Consider the following 19664-nt stretch of genomic DNA (forward strand, 5'->3'; position numbering starts at 1 on the left):
TAGGCCCCCCAGATATGCTTGATTTACCGTATTGGCCCGAATATAAGCCACACCCTCAAATAAGCCACACCTTCAGAATTTAAGGGGGGGGGAGACATTCCCCCATGCCATTTTGCCAGCGGCTTTCCCTCCCCCCACAGAGAGCAACCCAGGAGCGTGGGACAACGGCGCGCAGCCCGCCTGCTGCTCCCAAGCCTCCCCGGAGCTGTTGGGGGAAAGGGAAGGTTGCGAATATAAGCTGCACTTTAACTTGTCACTGTCAGAATTTGGAAAAAAGGTGTGGCTTATATTCAAGCGAATACGGTAAGTATTCCAGTCCTCAAAACGCTCACTCCAAGTGAAGGAAAAGAGTACCAATTGCCCCTAGTCAGGGCTGGCCCAAGACTTTGCTGCCTATGGTACGATGCATAATATCCAAAGCTGGTCATATTCTTTTGGCACCTGAGACAGGAAATCCCACAAGCATCTGCCCTCCTCGCTGGCAGTAGAGGTTCAATAATGATAATAATAAATTAAATGTTTTAGCAATTTGCAGCCCTTTCATGATACCTACAGTCAGCTGCCCGAGGCGGCTGTCCTACTCTGCATAATAGCAGAGCTGGCTGAGGCCACTGATTCATTGATTAAGTTGATTTAGGCCAGCTCCCTTATCTATTCCACGCTGTTGTAAGACTCTGATCTCTTGAGGGATCATCCAATAGCAGCTGCTTATCAGAAATTTAATGAGAGCTTCCCCTCACCTCCCAGGGTACTTTCCTACCAGCAGCGTTTCACAAATGCCCAGCACACCTCTCTGGCGCATGTGCTCACTTAAAATATAGTCACCTGTGCTCACCATCTTTCTCATTTGCACACACCTCTCTCTCTCTCTCTCTCTCTCTCTCTCTCACACACACACACACACACACACACACACAGGCGGGCTCTGCTTTCTTCATTCTCCTGGTAAAGAGAGCTCCCTGGCATCTAATCCTGACTCATAGGAAGAAAGGTGTCACCAGTGCTAATAACCAAAGGAGGCAGATGGAGCTAATTGTACAACAATTTATTGTTAGAGCCCCATTACCTCCTGGGTATAATCGAGGCAGTGTAATATTGTTCAATACAATAAGGCTTTAAAAATTAATTACGTATTCATGATAAGCCTGCCATGTGACTTCACAGTCATGAGCTGCAGCACAGCTTGAAGGTAGACATCTTGGGTGCATCATTAATCAGAGAGGCTGATTTTGGTAACATATTCATGACTGTTTCCCAGGAGTAAGGCATTGTTGGTATGCCCTGCACACCCGTGTTCCCCTGGGTACGAAGCCTCAAACATCAGATCCATGTGTTCCTAACCTGTGTTTGAATGTAAAAAGAAGCGAGACTTGATTTGTTTTTAATACAAGGCCTCCATTTGTTTTTCTTGACATTTCATCTCATCCATTATATTTCTGGCATTTTCGATTGGTGCAGTGCTGGGGGCAGGCGCACACAGTGGAATATGGTTGTCATAGTGAAGAATTAGGAGATTAAGTGGGTAGGAACGAACGAGTATAGCAGCAGCTGCCCTGTACAGAAGTAATGAGGGGCTGAGGGTGCAAAAAGATACCGCACTAGCATGGCTTAAGCAAAAATAAAATAGTTGCAAATGAACATTTTTTTACTAATAGCAGAGCCATGTGATGCATGTTCCTTTCATATTATATCATACCAAATTTGAATTCAGTTACCAAGTTTTTAAATTAAGCTTTCCAGGTTCTGTACAAAGATTTAATAACAACACAGGTCATGTCATCAGGTTTATAATCTATTGAGCCTTTGCCAACCAAAGATTTTGGGCTCCAACTCCAGTCTGCCACAGACAGCCCTCAGTATGTTTGAAAATGATAGATCCAAAAAGTAATGGAACAACAAAGTCATAGAAAGACTACTAGTACTACTAATGAACTTTTATTAGCCTTTTACTTTAGGGTTTGGGATTTTCCAAACAGTTTTAAGATTGCCATTCTCATTAAAACAGAAACAGCGCACAACTAGAATTTGAAGATTACATCTCGGTTCAGCTCAAAACATGAAATATAACTGAGATCTAGGATGTGCTACCTTGTTCATTCACACAAACAAACAATGTCTACTTGTTGTGTTGTTATGGGAAACATTTTCCAGAGATATGGAAAACATATCTCTGAAGGCTTCCTACCCTTACATTATTTGCTCTTTTAATTACAGAAACAGTTAAGCATTTCAAGCTCTCATGTCGCTAAAAAATACAGGCATTTTTCAGAGGCCTTGTTTAAACATTGAAGATGTGCCCTATTTGACACTGCATGAAGTGTTCGCAGCTTAAGTATGTGATTAGTTAGTAGCGTAGACTTGTTTGCTGCCTGCTCTTGAACAGATATATCTTCCTCTCTAATTGTGCTCTGTGCCCCCATTCAGAGTTGATAGCTGCCACAACAATGTGTCCTTATTATAGTGAGGAATTGGTTAACTACATACATCTACAGTGGGTCAAGGGGAGAAATCGAAATACCGTTTGTATCCTGTTTGCGGTTATGGCTCTGTATAATTTTCACTGAGGAAGGAATGCAGCTAACTAGTAAACCTGACCTTTTAAGCATTATTGAAAAAAACAGTACTTGTATGAGTTTTATCTGCTGCATTACAGACTTGCTGATGTTTGGATAATGTTTCAAAAGTAAGAAGTTAAATGTTTTGAATGGCTCATTAAAAAATAATAATATAAATGACATAAGCAACAGGGGAAGATATTACTCAAGCAAATGTCTGGCTGTAAATTAGACTTTATTGTAGTTGTGCTGGGACTATGGAAAGCACCAGAGAATCTCTTTTCAGGTTGCTATAGTAACAGCTCACTCCATCATCCTCCAGTGTTTTCAGGGGCCTATCAGAGTGTGTGCTCTAACACTAGATTATTAAAGGAATTTGTATTCAAATCCAGTCATTTTCAACTGGGTGAAGCCCATAAGTAATTTTTAAGAGGAAGAAATCCTTAATGACTGTTTTCTTTATTGTGAGTAGATTTTTTTTTTATAAAAAAGAAAGACATTTCCCAGTTTGGTTTCTTAAGTATTTCAAAGAGTTTGTAGCTTTACAGTGAAAACAGTATCTGACCTTTATTTATACATGAAAAAGCATATTCTTTTTTTCCTACAGAAGGAGAGGAAGAATGGGAGGGAGATTACAGGAGAGCAAAACCTCAGGGAAACTAGTTCTTAAAATGTTTGTTCTTTAGGCATACATCACTGAACAGTGATGACAACAAAAGGGAAACATTGATCTTTCTTCTTCTTTCCTATCCTTTGAGGATTTTTTTTTAAAAAAAGAAGATTCCAAAGCTATGTTTAGGGGTTTTAAACAAACAAGCAAAACCCTCTTACATCATATATGTAATAATCCTAATATGTAAAGAAATTGGAAAACTGCGCCTAACTGGTGCTTGTGTTTTTGTACCCATGGAGACCTGTGGGTTAGATGCTACGGCCAAGGGTTTGATTTTGACATAAATCCTATTCAGCTGTTATTCGTGCATAGTAGTGGGACTATGCATCTGGTCCTAGCTGCCAGCATCTTGCACAGTACTGAACTGGAGTTGACATCTGCATAGAGAAATCCTGTGCATGAGCACATCTGGTCTGATGCATCTGTGTTTTATTCCAGAGGCAACATACCATAATCCTGTGCCTGAAGAGCTTCTGATTGGCTAGTTTCAGCTAGGCTAGTGTTGAGGCTCAGGCCATGAAGCTAGTAGTTAAAAGATTCAAGATTCCTGACGGATGCTTGGGAGTGGGCTTGGGCAGACCTCTGGAGGCAAGGTAGTTCCACAACTGTGGCCAGCAGCTGATAATGCTATTGCATTGAGCTTGGTGCATAAATGGTACAGTTACGACCGTGCAACGGAATGAGGCAGTCGCTAAAGAATGTGTGTACTGAACCTTGGAGTTTTAGGCATTTATACCACAACTCACCCTTCTCTTCCCCCTGCCCCAACATATGAGAAGTGATGTCTAAGCTGACTGTGCCAGTCCTTGGTTAGGTGATTTGGTTGGACTAGCTGCCCTTTGAAATAGCTTTCAATTCTATAATTCTATATGGATTGTTGTACAATGTTAGGTGCAATTATCTAGCAAGCTCCAGCCAAATTCAAGCATGTGTTTAATTTGGACCAAATCATTCAGTGATTGCCCAAATTGAGATCCATATAATTAAACAGATAGTAAACCTATCCTATATGCAGATTTATTGGGATAAATTTCATAGTTTTGAAGGAAATTTCCTTTGGATGCTCAGTAGCTTAGGTTGGTGTTCTTGTGTGTTTTTTTTAAAAAATAGCTTTTATGTTCCATGTTAGTGGTTATAACAAAATATTCAAAATTAATGTTATCTCTTTAAATTCTTGGCTAAAAAAAACCCCTCTGCATGTCTGATAGCCTTTCTTCAAAGAGTGGGTGAATAATGATTGCATTTTCATAGTTTATTTACTGGAAAATGTAAATAACAGGCCTAGTTCAGTGGGGAAGCGGGCAAAGCTACTTCTTTGTCCTTATTTGCGTTGAAATTCTCTCCTTTCCCCTTGATTTCAGCAGCTGTGTAAAAGGTTTAAATAATAATAGTAATTGCCGTAGCTGTTAAATAGATTTGTGACACATTGCACAGAGGAAATGTTTCCTTAATGCCATTGGAAATTTTAATTTTTACAAAGCTGGGTTGGGAGGGAATCCCTTCTTTTACTCCCTGGGATGTAGAGTTAAAGTGTGCACTGTTCCTATAAGAACTTGTGCACTGAATAGGTTGTACAAGGATTTGAAAAGGAGGAGGGGGCATGTGCATGCATACATATAAATGGATGCAAGGTTGACACAGGCCAGGAGATAAAAGGAAAGCTTCTTTTACTCATGGATGATTAAAAGCCAACTTTCAAGAAGCAAAGGGTTTTGTGGGGCAGTTTTCTTTTGACAGTGAGACGTGATCAGTGCCCCTGGGCCTTTTTTATTTTTTTATTTTATTTTATAATGCAGAGGATTTCCACTGCTTACAGCTTGAAATGGCAGACAAAGGAGATTTCCTGGTGATGTCCTCCCAAGCCCTCTAGTTTCTATACTAAGCCTGCCTGGAATCTATTTGATTATTAAGCTTTGTACCTAAAAATATGCCTGGGAAGAGAGAACGTGGCATTTTTTTAAAAGCTAAAGCTTCAACACAGAGAGCTATGACTTACATTTACAAAGTGAAGTGGCTTTGGATTCATTCCAGTAGATCAGCTTATTTCTGGCAGTTTGAAAGCTTCATCAGCAATTGAAGCGTTTGTTTTCTGTCTGGTTTCCTCTGAAATTATGGTAAAATCTGAAGTAAACCGGGGTGGAGGTAGGGCAGGAAATCTGTTTAGAAAAATAAATGTTCACATGCAGATTTTTGGAATGCATACATGCAGTGTATGCCACTGCATTTCACTAAGACACATGGATCTGATTTATCTTGAGCAAGAACTTGGAAACAGCTCCCTGGTGCATAGGCAACATGGTAAAATAGGCACATTTGGCTGCTTCAGAGGCGAGCAAGTATACTTCATGCACAGTGTATGGAACGTGGTTCCAATAGGGTTGCCATACATCATCCGGACGTATCTGGAATACTGCAGTTGGCAGTAGTGTCTGGGCTCAACAACTTTGGGCAAAACTGAAAACAGCTCAACTTTGTCCGGATTTTCACTGTTTGAAATAGGGCAACCCCATCTTTAAAAAACCTTTGACTTGGGCTACTTCATTTTAGAACTTAGAAATAAAGCAAATTCTTAAGCTAGGGACTCCATAATTTGTCACAACCTCAGTGGTGCCTTGTGCTTGTTTGAACCAGTAGGGCATAAGGTGGAGAGACCAACATAAAAGTGGAGGCAGAGCCATTGATGGGCAGAGCCAACTAATTATAGTTTTTTACCCATCCTCTTCCCTGCTGAGTTCTTCAAGAGCAACAATGAGGAAGAAGCTGACAGGCAGTGCTACCCCCTGGGCTTGTTATAAGTAAGAAGCAGGGGTTGGCTGAGGGCAGAGGAAATGCCCCATTGGCCCAAATCAGTGGTGTCCAAACTTCTTTCAAAGAGGGCCAGATTTGATGAAGTGAAGGGCTGTGAGGGCCAACCAAAGTTGTTGACCTTTTTTAAAGGATTTTACCCATGAAATAAACTGCCACAGGGGCTGAATTAAACCGACCAGCGGCCCGGATTAAGCCCCTGAAATGGTCTTTGGACATGCCTGTTCCAAATGGACCAGCCTCCACTGCATTAATTCCTGCTAATTCCAGTTTTCTTTGTCCTGGATATGAATGATGTGAACCGCCCTGAGATCCATGGATGGAAGGCAGTATACTAAATGAGTGAGTGAGTGAGAGTGAGTAAGTAAGTAAGTAAGTAAGTAAGTACTGCTCTCTCACCCTTTCCCCTTTTTCCTTTTTACATTTAGAGAAAGACAGCTTTTTCTCTCTACCGTTTCTATTTTAGAAGCATGAACGTAATCCCACTGAAATCAGCTGTTGCATGCATGAAATTTTGGGTGTAGCATTGAAGTTGTATGTAGTTACAGTGCTGCTGGGTTTCTGGATTGCTGTACAAATATGAGCACGTCAATACAGCAGTTTGAAACGAAGTAGCACCCAACAAAAATAAGATCCTTGTGTTGTTTCTTCTGCTTTTAAGGGCATACAGTGGTACCTCGAGTTAAGAACTTAATTTGTTCTGGAGGTCCGTTCTTAACCTGAAACAGTTCTTAACCTGAGGTACCACTTTAGCTAATGGGGCCTCCCACTGCCGCCGCCATGCGATTTCTGTTCTCATCCTGAAGCAAAGTTCTTAACCCGAGGTATTATTTCCGGGTTAGCAGAGTCTGTAACCTGAAGCGCCTGTAACCCGAGGTACCACTGTATACACAAATTATATCCTCTTGTTCCTCTTTAAGTAATCTCAGTGAATTATTGGCTGTGGCTCCAAACTCTCAATCACTTGTATATATCAGATCCTCCATTCCTCTTACAGAGTTGAAACAGAGATTCTAGTCCCCTTTTTATGACCCTCTGGCAGGTAGCACATTCTGCCTCTCTCATCTGCTCCAAGAGCTGGAAAAAGCTGGGCTGTGGCCTTCCAGACCCTGTATTGCCTTCATACTCTTTACACTTAAGTTTTGGTGTAACGTCCCAGGGTTGCATAGTCAGGCTTGAGTTACAGGACCTTGGCTAGTTCTAAGCAGTCAACTTGCTCAGACAAGTCTGGAGATCAAGGGAGACCTGTTATCCCTCTTGACCCAGGCTACTCCTCCAAGACTCTGCTTCATTGCCAACAATGGACGGCCTTAAAAAAAGTAGTCCTCTGGCTTAGAGCCTAGCACTCTGTCACCTTTCAGTCAGTGCCTTCCTTGTGCCTGCTGGGATGGGGCGCAGGCACTGAGGAGCCTGAGGGTGTAGAAAGAATCTGTCGTAGGGGAGTTCTCAGTTCAGAGGTCTCTGACTTCAAGGGGCTGTGGCTTGCTCCACTGGTTCTCTTCATCCAGTGGGCTTTTCTTTTGTGCTAGAGTCCTGGCTGCTGCTTGAGAGTGAAGCCTTGACAGCTGATGGCAGCTGATCAAGGAAATGTGGCCTTCTGAAGAATTCAAAGGCGGTGACAGTGTTTCTTACATGGAGCTTTCTCTATCTTATTTGGAGAAATTTCAGCGTAATCCTGGGGTGAGTATGATTTAGTCATCCTCCGCTGCTTGAGAGGGAGAGTTTGGAAATGCCTTCCAGTTCAGTGGCTCTGAGGATCTGTCGGATTGATTTCTTTGTATAAATATTAAAGAACAGAAGGCCAGAGTTACAGCGGGGCTCTTTAGGGATCTTTCCTTTTGAAAGAATAGGTGATAAGGAATGTGGAGGAATAAAGATAGCAGAAAGCCACAGGGAAACCTCATGGTCTTTCCATTCAGTACACAAGAAGTGCCAGAGGGTCCCCTCTTCATTTGGGTGTTCATTTGGGTCCCCTTTGGGTATTCTTTCGATTATCATAGCTGGCTTCCTGTAGTCTTAAGATGCAATGCACCAAGCACTGCTCCACACAGCTCTCTTTCCTTTCAGAAAGGTTTGCGCAGGAACTGTAATAAATAGATTACACATTCCACCCCCACCCCCAGTCTTCCTCGGGTCCTTGTACATATTGCACAGCCTAGTTATATCCTGTTATCGAGATTTATGAGCAGAGATATACTAACAATTCCTTCAGTTGAATGATGATGATAATAATAATAATAATAATAATAATAATAATAATACATATTTTTAAAAGCATCTACTATGCCATTTTTTGAGTTTTCATCCAGGTCATAGGGAACTAAAATGGACAAAAAGGAACCAGACCCTTCTTGAATGGAGTGTTGGGTCCTTAGGGAGCCTTACACACGGTCGTGCACACACTGCTACCAACAGTCATCTGAGCACGGTAACCTACAGTACCCAAACTTGGCTCTGCCATGAGTACAGCTCAATCTCTCTACTTATGCTGGTGTTTATTACTATTGATGGAGCTACTCAACAAGAGAAGTGATCATCCCAATCCTTCAGTCATTTGTTCTGGAAACAGCCCAAATGAAACCAATTGACGCTTGATTCAGAAAGGCAGAAAGTCACAAAGGGGCGTCTGCCGCAGCAACCAAAAGGTGAGGTTACCTAGAGTTCTTTGAATTCTACACCATAGCTATTTGACAGTGATGAGTCACATATTCACATGAGTGATCCATGCCTTTGGTGGCTAGTCACCATCTCATTACCTCAGTTGTTTGTCTGAATCCACCTGAAGTTGTTGTTTAAAAACACATTTTGGTGCTTTGATATTCGGAGTGACAGTTTGCCTTTCAGGCCACTCTTCCCAAATAATCAACAGGCATAATCATCCCAGAGTGAATTTCTAGGCAGTTAATCACCTCGACAACTGCAGAGTTGGAAGGGACCATTGCTGCCCACTATTTGCCAGTGGCATTTGCCCCACCCAGGCCAGATCCTGCTGCTTCTAACATCCATTATCTTTCCGTTACAGAATAATCCAGTATCTCTTCCCTAGCCCACGCTAAACAGGAGGGAGAGAGAGGGATGGCTGTTCAGCCTTTATTTATCACAGGAAGAAGACTGTTTTTCTGGTTGCCATTACCTTGGCAATGGCTGTGACTGGTTATCTGGAGCCAATTATTATGATGTACCAGAGTAACAAGACTGGTTTAATTTCATGCTAAGTTATTGGCAAACAAAACTGTTCTCTCTGCTTAAAGAAAAATAATATTTATCTGTCCAGCATCTAAAATGGTGCCATAGAAAGACAAAACCAGATGAACTCTGTCTGCAGGCAACATAAAGAGAAAAGGGGGAAGGAACAAAAAGAGAGAGCAAGCAACGGTAGAAACATCTCTTTAAAAGGCCCTGAAATCTTCTATTTCAGCTTGAATCCTAAATCAGAAAGAATCCCCAGGCTTAAGAATATGAGGAACAAAATGAGTCCCCAAAATTTTGTCTTTGTAGATAAGGACAAAGCAGTTGTCAGCCAATCTTTCTGCAATATAACCTTAGTAAGGGAACAAATGAATTTTGTAAGAAGTTTATGATACAGTACTGAAGAATATTTTTTCTTGAAGGTTTTCCTACCATGTTTCAGAATTCACATGTTTCCACACCCACAGTGAGGGCAGGATGGGGAACATTCAAAATGGCTATAGAGTTGTCTAGAAATTTGGCAATATGTCCTACATTTATGATTCTACAGCAGCCATTCATGATTCAAATGAACCATGATTTTATGTTTGTATAACTTTTGAAGCTACAAATCTCACCAGTTGCTCCTTGGCTACCTACGTTGTAACAGGGGAATATGAGTGAAAGCTACTTGTTGGGTCTAGAAACTGACATACCCAGTAGGAATTGTTGCTCACTATGGGCTGGTATCTTGGGCTGATACAGTTGTTAATGGTAAGATTTAAGGGCTCCTGTTGGAAAAGGCATGGACCTGAAAACTCCACATCTTCTTAGTAGGGGCAGTTCTTTCTTTCTGTATCTCTTCTATTCCTGCCCTACTGTGCCTCAAGGGACGCTGTGGGTTAAACCACAGGGTGGCGCTGTGGGTTAAACCACAGAGCCTAGGACTTGCTGATCAGAAGCTCAGCGGTTCAAATCCCCGTGACGGGGTGAGCTCCCGTTGCTCGGTCCCAGCTCCTGCCAATCTAGCAGTTCGAAAGCACATCAAAGTGCAAGCAGATAAATAGGTACTGCTCCGGCGGGAAGGTAAACGGCGTTTCTGTGCGCTGCTCTGGTTCGCCAGAAGCGGCTTAGTCATGCTGGCTACATGACCCGGAAGCTGTACGCCGGCTCCCTCGGCCCGGAAAGCGAAATGAGCTCCGCAACCCCACAGTCGGCCATGACTGGACCTAATGGTCAGGCGTCCCTTTACCTTTACCTTTACTGTGCCTCAAAGTGATACCTGGGAGGCATATAAAACTAGAGGTGGTGTCATGAACATAACCCACAGTGCTCTGGTGTTGCTGTTTGGTTAATCAAAGCTGTCTAGCTCATATTTTTAGTAAGGCCCCCAATGCTCCCCACCCCCAACTATTGTAAGCCTCTTGTCAGCTGGTGTGTGTATGTTTGCATTTACTTTCTTTGTGTGCTCCTGTCTGTCACAACTAGCAAGAGACTTGTCACACTCCACCCCCCCCCCAGGCCAGTTAGGAAATATGTTGTGGGTTCTGTTTTCCTTTCTTTGAAACCCTCCTCCCCTTTTCAAATGTTAATCCTGTTGCTAGGGAGAAGTTATACTAGACATGACATCATTCATGTCTTCCCAAGCCATTCCTCTTGTGGCCATCCAGGGCTGTGACTTGTTCCATTCCCAAGGGGAGCTGGTACCCTTTGCAAATAGTGTTTGGTGTGTGTTTTGCATTAAACTGCAGCGTTTGGAAATTCTGAAGAAGCAGATTTCCAGTTCCTGTTACAGTTAGAACATCCATCTGGTTTTCTTAGCAGTAAATATTCTTAGCAGTAAACCAACTCTGGTTTTCTTAGCAGTAAATATATTCTTCTGTTTTAATTGCAATACTATGCAATGCTGTCTAAAGCATATCCCTGTTATCAGATCTGTGCTTTAAGCTGCTGGTAAACAGATACTCTAAATACTTCTTTTTCTTTTTTTCCCTTTTTTTAAGACAAATGTGTAGCATCTCCACTGACTGGAAACTTGTAGGTTTCCTCAACTCATCCCCCCCCCCCTTCAAAATGTCCTAAATCTCTAGAGATCAAATTTAACATCATTATATATTCAGCCAACAAACTTCATCGAGTACAGAACGTTAATTTTACATGCTGTATAAATATCTCAAGAGTTTTCTAATGGCAAAGAGCATTTAAGTAATGGAGTAGAGAGGGAAATTAATGGAGAATTCTGCTTAGTGTTGTTTAAATGTTGTATTTAAATGAATTCAAAGCTTTAAATTTGTTTCTGTTAGAATTTTTTTAAGAATACAAGTAAATATTTCCAAGAAAGATGTAAAGTTATTTTTGTATGCCACAACTGCTGCTCGATTTTAATAGCCAAGAAATGGAAAACACAGGAATTACCAACGGTGGAAGAATGGCAGATGAAGATGATGGAATTTATGGAGCTAGCTGACCTCACTGGAAGAATCCGCGACCAGAAAGAAGAGGAACATCAAGAAGATTGGAAGAAATTTAAAGACTATCTGAATAAATATTGTAATATTAAAAATTAGAAGATACTTGAAAGTACTAATCAGGCCTAGGATTAAATTAGTATTTAATTAAATAAATGAGATTTAGAATATTAAGAAAAGTTAATAAATTGGACTATAATTAGAATATTGTTTTGGAATAATGATATTGGAAAACTGCTACATTTAGTTACAAGGAAAATTCAGATGGAAGGGACCAGAGGAAGTCAAGCAACATGTTTATGACGTTGGATGTTTAACTAAATAATCAATTTGTATTGTTTATGTGTTAGTTGTTATATTTTTTATTTGTTGTTATTTGCTGTACTTGTTTTATGTTGTTTTTCTTTTTTCTTTTTTTTATTCTCTGTTGTATTTGTTTTTACAATATGTGTTACATTTATAAGAAACTTAATCAACATTATTGCAAAAAAAAAGAGAATACAAGTAAATATTTCAAGACATTACAGTTTGCTAGCATGCAGCAATGTTGAAATGTCTTGAGTTCCAAATTGCATGTACCAGACCCTTTGCGCAGGCAGTTGTATGTGCATAGATTTTTTAGCTATTGTGGTTGGGGTTTTTTGCACTTATGCTCCACCTTCCTTCAAGAAACTGAAGGCAGCATATGTCGCGACAAAGATTACAGGATTCACAAACTACCACAGGTGGCTGGCTGTCAGGTGTGGCTGCTAGATAGTCACATGGAAGAAAAAGGGCTCACCACCTGCATCTCACCTTCCAGCCAAGGCTGCAGGAAGCATTCCAGCTCTGGCCCGTGTGTGGTCCTTTCAACTCTCAGTTAGGCTTCTTGGCTTGACGCGCACCTCACCCTGTAGGACCTTTCTGTTTGCCCCAGGCCAGTGTTGGAGCAACACTCGCTCCTTAACAGTGAACCTTGTGGCCCATCCTGTTTTTGCATCCAGCGTTGCAGTCCTGCTATCCACGATTCTGACCACTCGCTATCTCACCCGTACACTAGCCAGTTTGGAACAGGAAACTTAGGAGATAATTGGGGCCCCATACAGGATTTTCCGTTCTTTGTGACTGGATGCAGATCTTGCTGTCTGACCTCTTCTCTCTCTCGCTGTCTAGTGAGCCAGTCAGTACCAATTAGGTAATTGATCCATCATAATATGATTCAGCCTGATTGCCTGTAATTGATGCTTCCTGCAAGCATTTTTGAGCCAAGCCCCTAATGAAAGCAAATATAGGATCTTCCTGTTCTTAATATCAGAGTTCAAGCGAGAAATGTAGGAACCAATTAGATCATCCAAATGGACATTCATGGCTTGATATTTTAAATGTGCCTTTAAAAAAACACACATAAGTCTAGCATTAATATGAAGGGAGATAATCTGTCACTTACAACATAGCATATATACATCCTTTAGCTAGCAGCTGGGTCTCTACTAACACGGCCGACTGCTGCAACCTCCCTCCTCCCCTTGGTAATCTGTATAGCCGGTAGCCATAAGGGACAATTCTCTGAAACTCACTAGAGGGAAGTGAAAAGGGTTGGTGGCTATAATAGTCTGATAAATGTTCTGGAAAGCATGCTCATTCAGATGGAAGAACCAATCCTACCACTAAATGGTGCTGCAGTTTGGCTCCAGGCTGCTAGCATCTGCGTATTAGTGCTGTTCATTCATCCTGATGTTCTTCAAAAAGAGGTCTGGGCTAGAGCTCACTGGGGGTTTGATCTAATGCTTGCTAGCCCTTGTTGCTCACGGTGACATAGATTTTAGGTTCTTCTGTCTGGGGCTCAGACAACGATCGAGACAAATGTTGAGGGAGTTCCTTCTCCCCTTCAGCCCTACCCACCCGCCTCCCAGTTCCTTCCTACTATTAAACACAATTGAATTCTTTTATACCATTAATTCCCCCCATAAAATGTTGTGGCACTTCTTTATACAGATAAACGTAAGGCCCCCTCTAGCATTTTCTAGTCCCGGATTTAACTGTCGATTGTAAAACTCTGTCCTTTAGGAATACTTTAAGGGCATGAGAGTTTATGAGAAAGTTGTTGGAACACTGAAGATAATTATATGTTTTTCTACAACCTAAACCAACATTTCCATTTCTAAATCCTAGTCTGGAAACCACTAGCGTCCACTGTAAAGTAGTTATCTAGCCCTAAAACCTTGTGGCATTTCAACACTACTGTTGTTGGTGTTTTTATTTTTGGACCTCATTTGTCCATGAAGGATGACTTCCTCTGGGCAATTACTTTGGTTTACCAGATTTTATGCCTTGACCTTCTGTAGATTGTCTTGCACAAAGAGCCTGATTCTAGGCTCTGGGGCCCAATTCAAGCTTTGCATCTTTCTGCCAAAAGGCTTCTCACACACTATAATGGTCGCATATGCAATCAAGCTGAGTTGAAGGTGAGATTTGTATTTATATATAATGCACATGTATTTTTGTTGAGGTGTAAACTGCACAGAGACATCTCAAAACACAATTGCATGCTGCTCCAGCACAGGCCGTGCTCTCCCATTTGGGAAAAGCTTTTTGGTGGTGCGCATGCCAGAGCGTGCAGCACCCTTTAAGCCTAACAGGGCTCATCTCATGGTTAATACTGTCCCTACCTGGAAGTAACTTCTCTTTTATTTTGAAAATATAGCCAACAATAAATAAGAAGACAGTACAGAATACAACAATCAGTGCAGGGTGTTGTTGCTTTCTGAGGTGGGAGGGAATGGGAGAAGGGTTGCCTTGGGAAATACATTCCTGCAAGGCCTCCCTCCCTGAATGTGCACAGTTCACCCACCTTGATCTGCTCCTTTGTTTGCTTCTCCCTCTGGGCCCAGCCTGCACTTGCTCCTAGCGGGAGAGGACAAGACACGTGGAGCTTAGTGCCTCTCCTTACTCATCTCACTGCTTGCTCTTTGAGAGAGGGCAAGGAAACAGGCAGCGACAGCAGGGCAAGAAGGCTGACGGGATTGGCAGTGGGCCCCTGCTGGGCAGCGAGCCTTGGCAAGTGCCCAGTAATGCTGAACCCCTGACCCCAGCCACGGTGATAATAATAGATAGATCACAATGGCAGAAGCTGATCTGCTGCAGCTCGTTCTGAATACTAAAATCCATGAGCTGACAATGCGAGGGGCTGTTTAGTCTGATAGTTTATGGAATATTAATATTAACTTTCTGAAATAGGTTTATTTCTTTTGTTATCCTGCTTTCTAAAATAGCTACCTCTGTTTAGGAAAGCGCTTCAGATAATAACTTTCATATTATGCTGCCGTCAGCAATATCCGACTACCTACATACAAGTTTCCACAGCTTCCTACTTGCATAGCACTTCCATTTCACCATTGAGTAACATGTGAGAGGCAGTTTTCTGTACATCTCCGGCATAACTCCATTTTGATGTATCCTGCATACTAACTCATTCATAGAACATGAAGGTAGAATTCAACGTAGCACTAGGTGTGTGTGTGTGTGTGTGTGTGTGTGTGTGTGTACACAGAATAAAATCAACAGGACCCCTCCTCTCCTCCCCCTCATGTGCCCCCTAAACTTATTATGGGTTCTATCTCCCTCCAGAGCATATTTAGGGAGTGGGTGGCTTGCAGCAAGAGAGAGGAGGGAGAAAGCCAATTATGTGAGTGGACCTTGTTCCATGCACACAACTTGGTTGAATTCCACACTAGGTCCTTCTGTAGCCGTTTAAAAACAAGGTGGATGTATCTGGCACTGGGCCGAAAAGCTCACACATGCACCTCTTAACAGAACTGTTTCTGTCATGTGGAAAGGTGGTTCTGCTACTTCCACAAGGGTAGAGGTGAAAATGCATTTTGAAGGCAGGGGTGGTGTTGTTTTTCTATATAATACTGGGTGGAAGAGGGTTTTCTCATGTTTCTCCCTTCCTTTTAAACAAACAAGGAACAAGGTTATACAGTGGTGTCCAAACTTTGTTTAAAGAGGGCCAGATTTGATGAAGTGAAGGGCTGTGAGGGCTGACCAAAGTTGTTGACCTTTTTTTAGGATTGAAGTTGTTGAGCTTTCTTTATATTTTAGGATTTTACCCTAGAAAATAAACAATAAACCGGATTAGGCCCTCGAAACGGATTTTGGACATGCCTGGCTTAGGTCCTGTTCAATAGGACTGTACTAAACATGACTAAGTCTGGATCCAGCTCCCTTTATAGATCTACCCCCTGAAACTACAAAGAAAATCTGTGTTTTATACCGCTTATGTTTAATTAATTCACATACCTTTGTAGGCCAGCATGCGTCCGGGTCTCTCTTAATTTTTTATGTTTTGTCTCATCCCTTAGGTTTCGTCACAGCCCAAATTGCTTTTACTTGAGAGACTGGATCATCCACAGCTGGATCAGGCAATGCCTGAAGTTTGGGGCACAGGATAAAGCTTTGTACACTTTGCAAAATAAGGTGATGCTTGAACAAGACATTTTTGAAATGTTGTTAAACGTACATAGTTAGCTACATCTGAAACCTTTCTGTGAACGTGTCTCCTGTTCAGAAGACTGTATTCTTTGTTTACGATGAAAGTGTGGAATTTTAGATAAACTTCATGCAATCTCTGCTGTTTCCTTTTTGTAGTGGAGCTGACCAGCCAAATTTAAACAAGTACCAGCTATTTCAGAGTGCGGGTGGGGAGTTAAGCCCATGCTTATATATATATATATATAGATCTCCTGCTGGAATCAGTCAGACCTGAAAATGTTCTTTATTGTCTGGCTTGTGCCCACCGCTTATTTTAAAGTTCTGTGTTGAATGAATTATTTAATTTATTCGGAGTATGGTATTGTGGAACCTGCTGGAAGCCTTGTAGGCAGCATCAGCAATATGTTTTCTACCCGACTCAGAAATGCTTTGAACAGGAGTGGGCAATAATTGCCTGTAGATATCCATCTTTGCATTCCCAGAAGCACATGATCCTTGCAGCATTTATTGTTTAGCTTTTTGGCTTTTCCTTTTAGCTTAGATTTTAAGTTGGCAGCGGATGATGTCTCCTGCTTTAGTGATGCAGAGACATTCTTATGTCTGCGCACAAAGGAATTAGGTCTTGTTCCTAAGAGGACCGAAAGACTTGTGGGGAAAATTATGCAGGAACCATCCCCTTAAAATCTACCGCTTGGCAAGAAACACAGTGAAGTGACAGTCATCCCTGAACAATCTTTGCCTCTGGCATAGAGTATAAAGGGCTCTTCCACACTGCACATCGCTAAATGTATGGCTGTGCAATCTTGCGGCAAATTTTTAACTATAGGGAACGGTAGAAGAATGCATGCATACAGGTGGATGGTTGCATGAATGCACAAGTTTCCGACTGCTGTTTCTGTGAAGCGTTTTTAAAACCCTGCTCTTCAGCTTTAAAGGCTCCCAGAGCACCTTCCAGATCAATGAAAACCAAGACAAAGACTTCGTGATGGTGAAGAAAAGCTGTGGCAGCAGTATCATTGCTGCATGTAGAGCTCTGTCTTCCTCCTTGTTGAAGGACTACCTTAAGAGCAGAGACGTTGCTGTAAGTCAGCAAATGTAGCTTTACTAGGTCGCCCCCCCCCCCCGAAGAACGCAGCTCAGAACAATCCATGCTACCAGTTTTGAACATCTGAAGGCCCAAGTGGATAGGCAGTAAGGGATGAATGGCCAGCTACATGCAGTTGCAGTTTTCTGCTTGCCTGGTCAGTATTAAGCAGTGGTATGTTCCAAAGGACATTCTTTATCCTACTCCCATTTCAAGCAGTGAAAGACAAGTAAAAGTGGGAGATTTACTGGTCCAGGCATCCCCTTGGCCTTGCCCTACTGTGCTACACAATCGTATCATAGTCTAAAATGAGATGAGATGTAATAATAATAATAATTTATTTGTACCCTGCCCATCTGGCTGGTTTTCCAACAAAGATTAAAAATACATCAAAATGTATTGACTGTTGTGCTTTCCGCTTGTTTTTTGCAGGTTCAATATGGAATTATCCCAGATTATTTTACCTTCAATATATTGTTGGATTCTTTTATAAAGGATGAGAATTATGAAGGTAAGTAAGCATATGTCAGCTGCTGGTCATCGTGATCTTCCCTGTTTCTTCATATTTATATATGGCCGCCTTTGGACCTCTTTCTGTTCATCTGATTTGCCGTGGTTTGCCGAGGAGCCAGAAGAAACCCTGCCTTTCTACTGAGTCAGGACATTGATCCTTTCAGCTCAGTATTTTTGACATCAACTGGCACCAGCATTTCCAGCAAGATTCTTTTCTCAACCCCAGTGCCAGGCATGAGCCAGAGATCTTTTGCATGCCTAGTGCATCTTCTACTACTAACCCTCTGTAGCCCTTCTGCAAGAGAGGAGGTAAAAATCGAGCAGGTCGGGGGGGGGGTATTAATGTAATCAAATCACCCAGTGCATTTCAACATGGGTTGACTGAGAGTTCCTCTGTATCAACATTATTTTCCAAAGTTTTTTAGCTGACACGGCCTCCTAATGGAAAGTGCCATCCTTTCCTTAAGCACCTCTAAAGCCACTCAGGAAATAATTCCAGATGGTACATCATTCAAGAATTTGTGCATTGTTGCTCGTATCGAGATGCTGTGCGCTCCAGCAAACTTAGGGCTTGTTGTCAAGAGACCTTGCCTTAAGCTGATAGCCCCTGAATTCATTTTGGAGTTAGCTTTGTTGACACAGTCCATGAAGTATTCTTTGTTTAGGGTGTTTGTGAATTTAAAGTCCTTACATGTAAAGTACCATGACTCTTATCCTCTCTCACTCCCATTTTAATTTTAAGGAAGGTCTCCTGGCACAGAGCGGAACTGTTGCATAGATAAGATACACCAGCTTTGTGACTGCTTCCAAATGTTTTCCTTATGTGCCTCCTGGTTCTGCAAAAGGCAGATGTGTTCTTCTTCTGATGCTGCATTTTTTTGCACATCAAGATTCGGGTGTAAAAGAGGAAAGCACACTCATGTCTTTTGAAACTAATGTGGGAAGAAGAGTCTTGGCAAACCACGCCTTTAATTTTTAAATGTTTTGTTTATTGTTAGATGCGATGGCTGTGGTCACTGAGATAATGATACAGGAAAGTTTTGACCAAGTTTCTACACAACTTCTCTCACTCTACGTGATGTACAAGTATTTGACAACCAAATCAGAACTTACGGTAAGCTGTGGCTGAGATGGTAAGATACACGAAGGGATACGTGCTCCATTCATCTGACTAGCAGCTTCCATTACAGAAGAGTCAACTTGGGCCAGCTTGTATCAGAGAATATATTTTGCATGGTGGTGAAAACCAAGCACCAGATGTGACAGAAAATGTAACAGCAATGTTTGCTATTTTCAGTGGGAGGAAGAGAGGAATCTCGGAGCGTCCCTCTTCTTGGCAGGCCTGAAGCAGACCAACACGGTGGGATTCAGTTCCCAGCTGTATGGCTTAGCACTTCTCGGTAAGTTATATAGTGTTTCATTACAAGCACTTTACCGTGCTGCTTTATTGGTTGATTAAAAGTAGCTGGATTAGTGAGATTCTTCGATTTAAATTCTAATACAGTGGTAAAAATAATAGTAATAATAATAATAATAATAATTTATTATTTATACCCCGCCCATCTGGCTGGGTTTCCCCAGCCACTCTGGGCGGCTTCCATAGAAACCAAAAATACACTAAAATATCACACATTAAAAACTTCCCTGAACAGGGCTGCCTTAAGATGTCTTCTGAATGTCAGGTAGTTGTTTATCGCTTTGACATCTGATGGGAGGGCGTTCCACAGGGCGGGCGCCACTACCGAGAAGGCCCTCTGGTACCTCAGGCTAAGAACTTAATTTGTTCTGGAGGTCCGTTCTTAACCTGAAGCACCACTTTAGCTGATGGGGCCTCCTGCTGCCACTGCACGATTTCTGTTCTCATCCTGAAGCAAAGTTCTTAACCCGAGGTACTATTTCTGGGTTAGTGGAGTCTGTAACCTGAAGCG

At 41.9% G+C, this 19664-nt stretch overlaps 1 protein-coding gene and 1 long non-coding RNA gene across 2 annotated transcripts in view; one reads left to right on the top strand and one right to left on the bottom strand.

The window, feature by feature from the left end:
• MRPS27 (mitochondrial ribosomal protein S27) overlaps positions 1-19664 on the top strand; it is a 56360-nt gene that overhangs the window by 22794 nt on the left and 13902 nt on the right. Inside the window, exons 5-8 of the mRNA XM_080972969.1 lie at positions 16010-16124; positions 17656-17734; positions 18735-18850; positions 19034-19136. Of these exons, the coding sequence (XP_080829095.1) occupies positions 16010-16124; positions 17656-17734; positions 18735-18850; positions 19034-19136 (413 nt within the window). The remainder of the gene's footprint in view (positions 1-16009; positions 16125-17655; positions 17735-18734; positions 18851-19033; positions 19137-19664) is intronic.
• Positions 906-15684, bottom strand: LOC308458519. The gene is made up of 3 exons (XR_013977513.1): positions 14500-15684; positions 5225-5384; positions 906-1341 (listed from the first exon to the last, which is right to left on the bottom strand). It is a non-coding gene; the product is annotated as an uncharacterized lncRNA (long non-coding RNA).

This window comes from Podarcis pityusensis (genome assembly GCF_964106645.2).
Source record: "Podarcis pityusensis genome assembly, chromosome: 11".
Lineage (NCBI taxonomy): Eukaryota > Metazoa > Chordata > Lepidosauria > Squamata > Lacertidae > Podarcis > Podarcis pityusensis.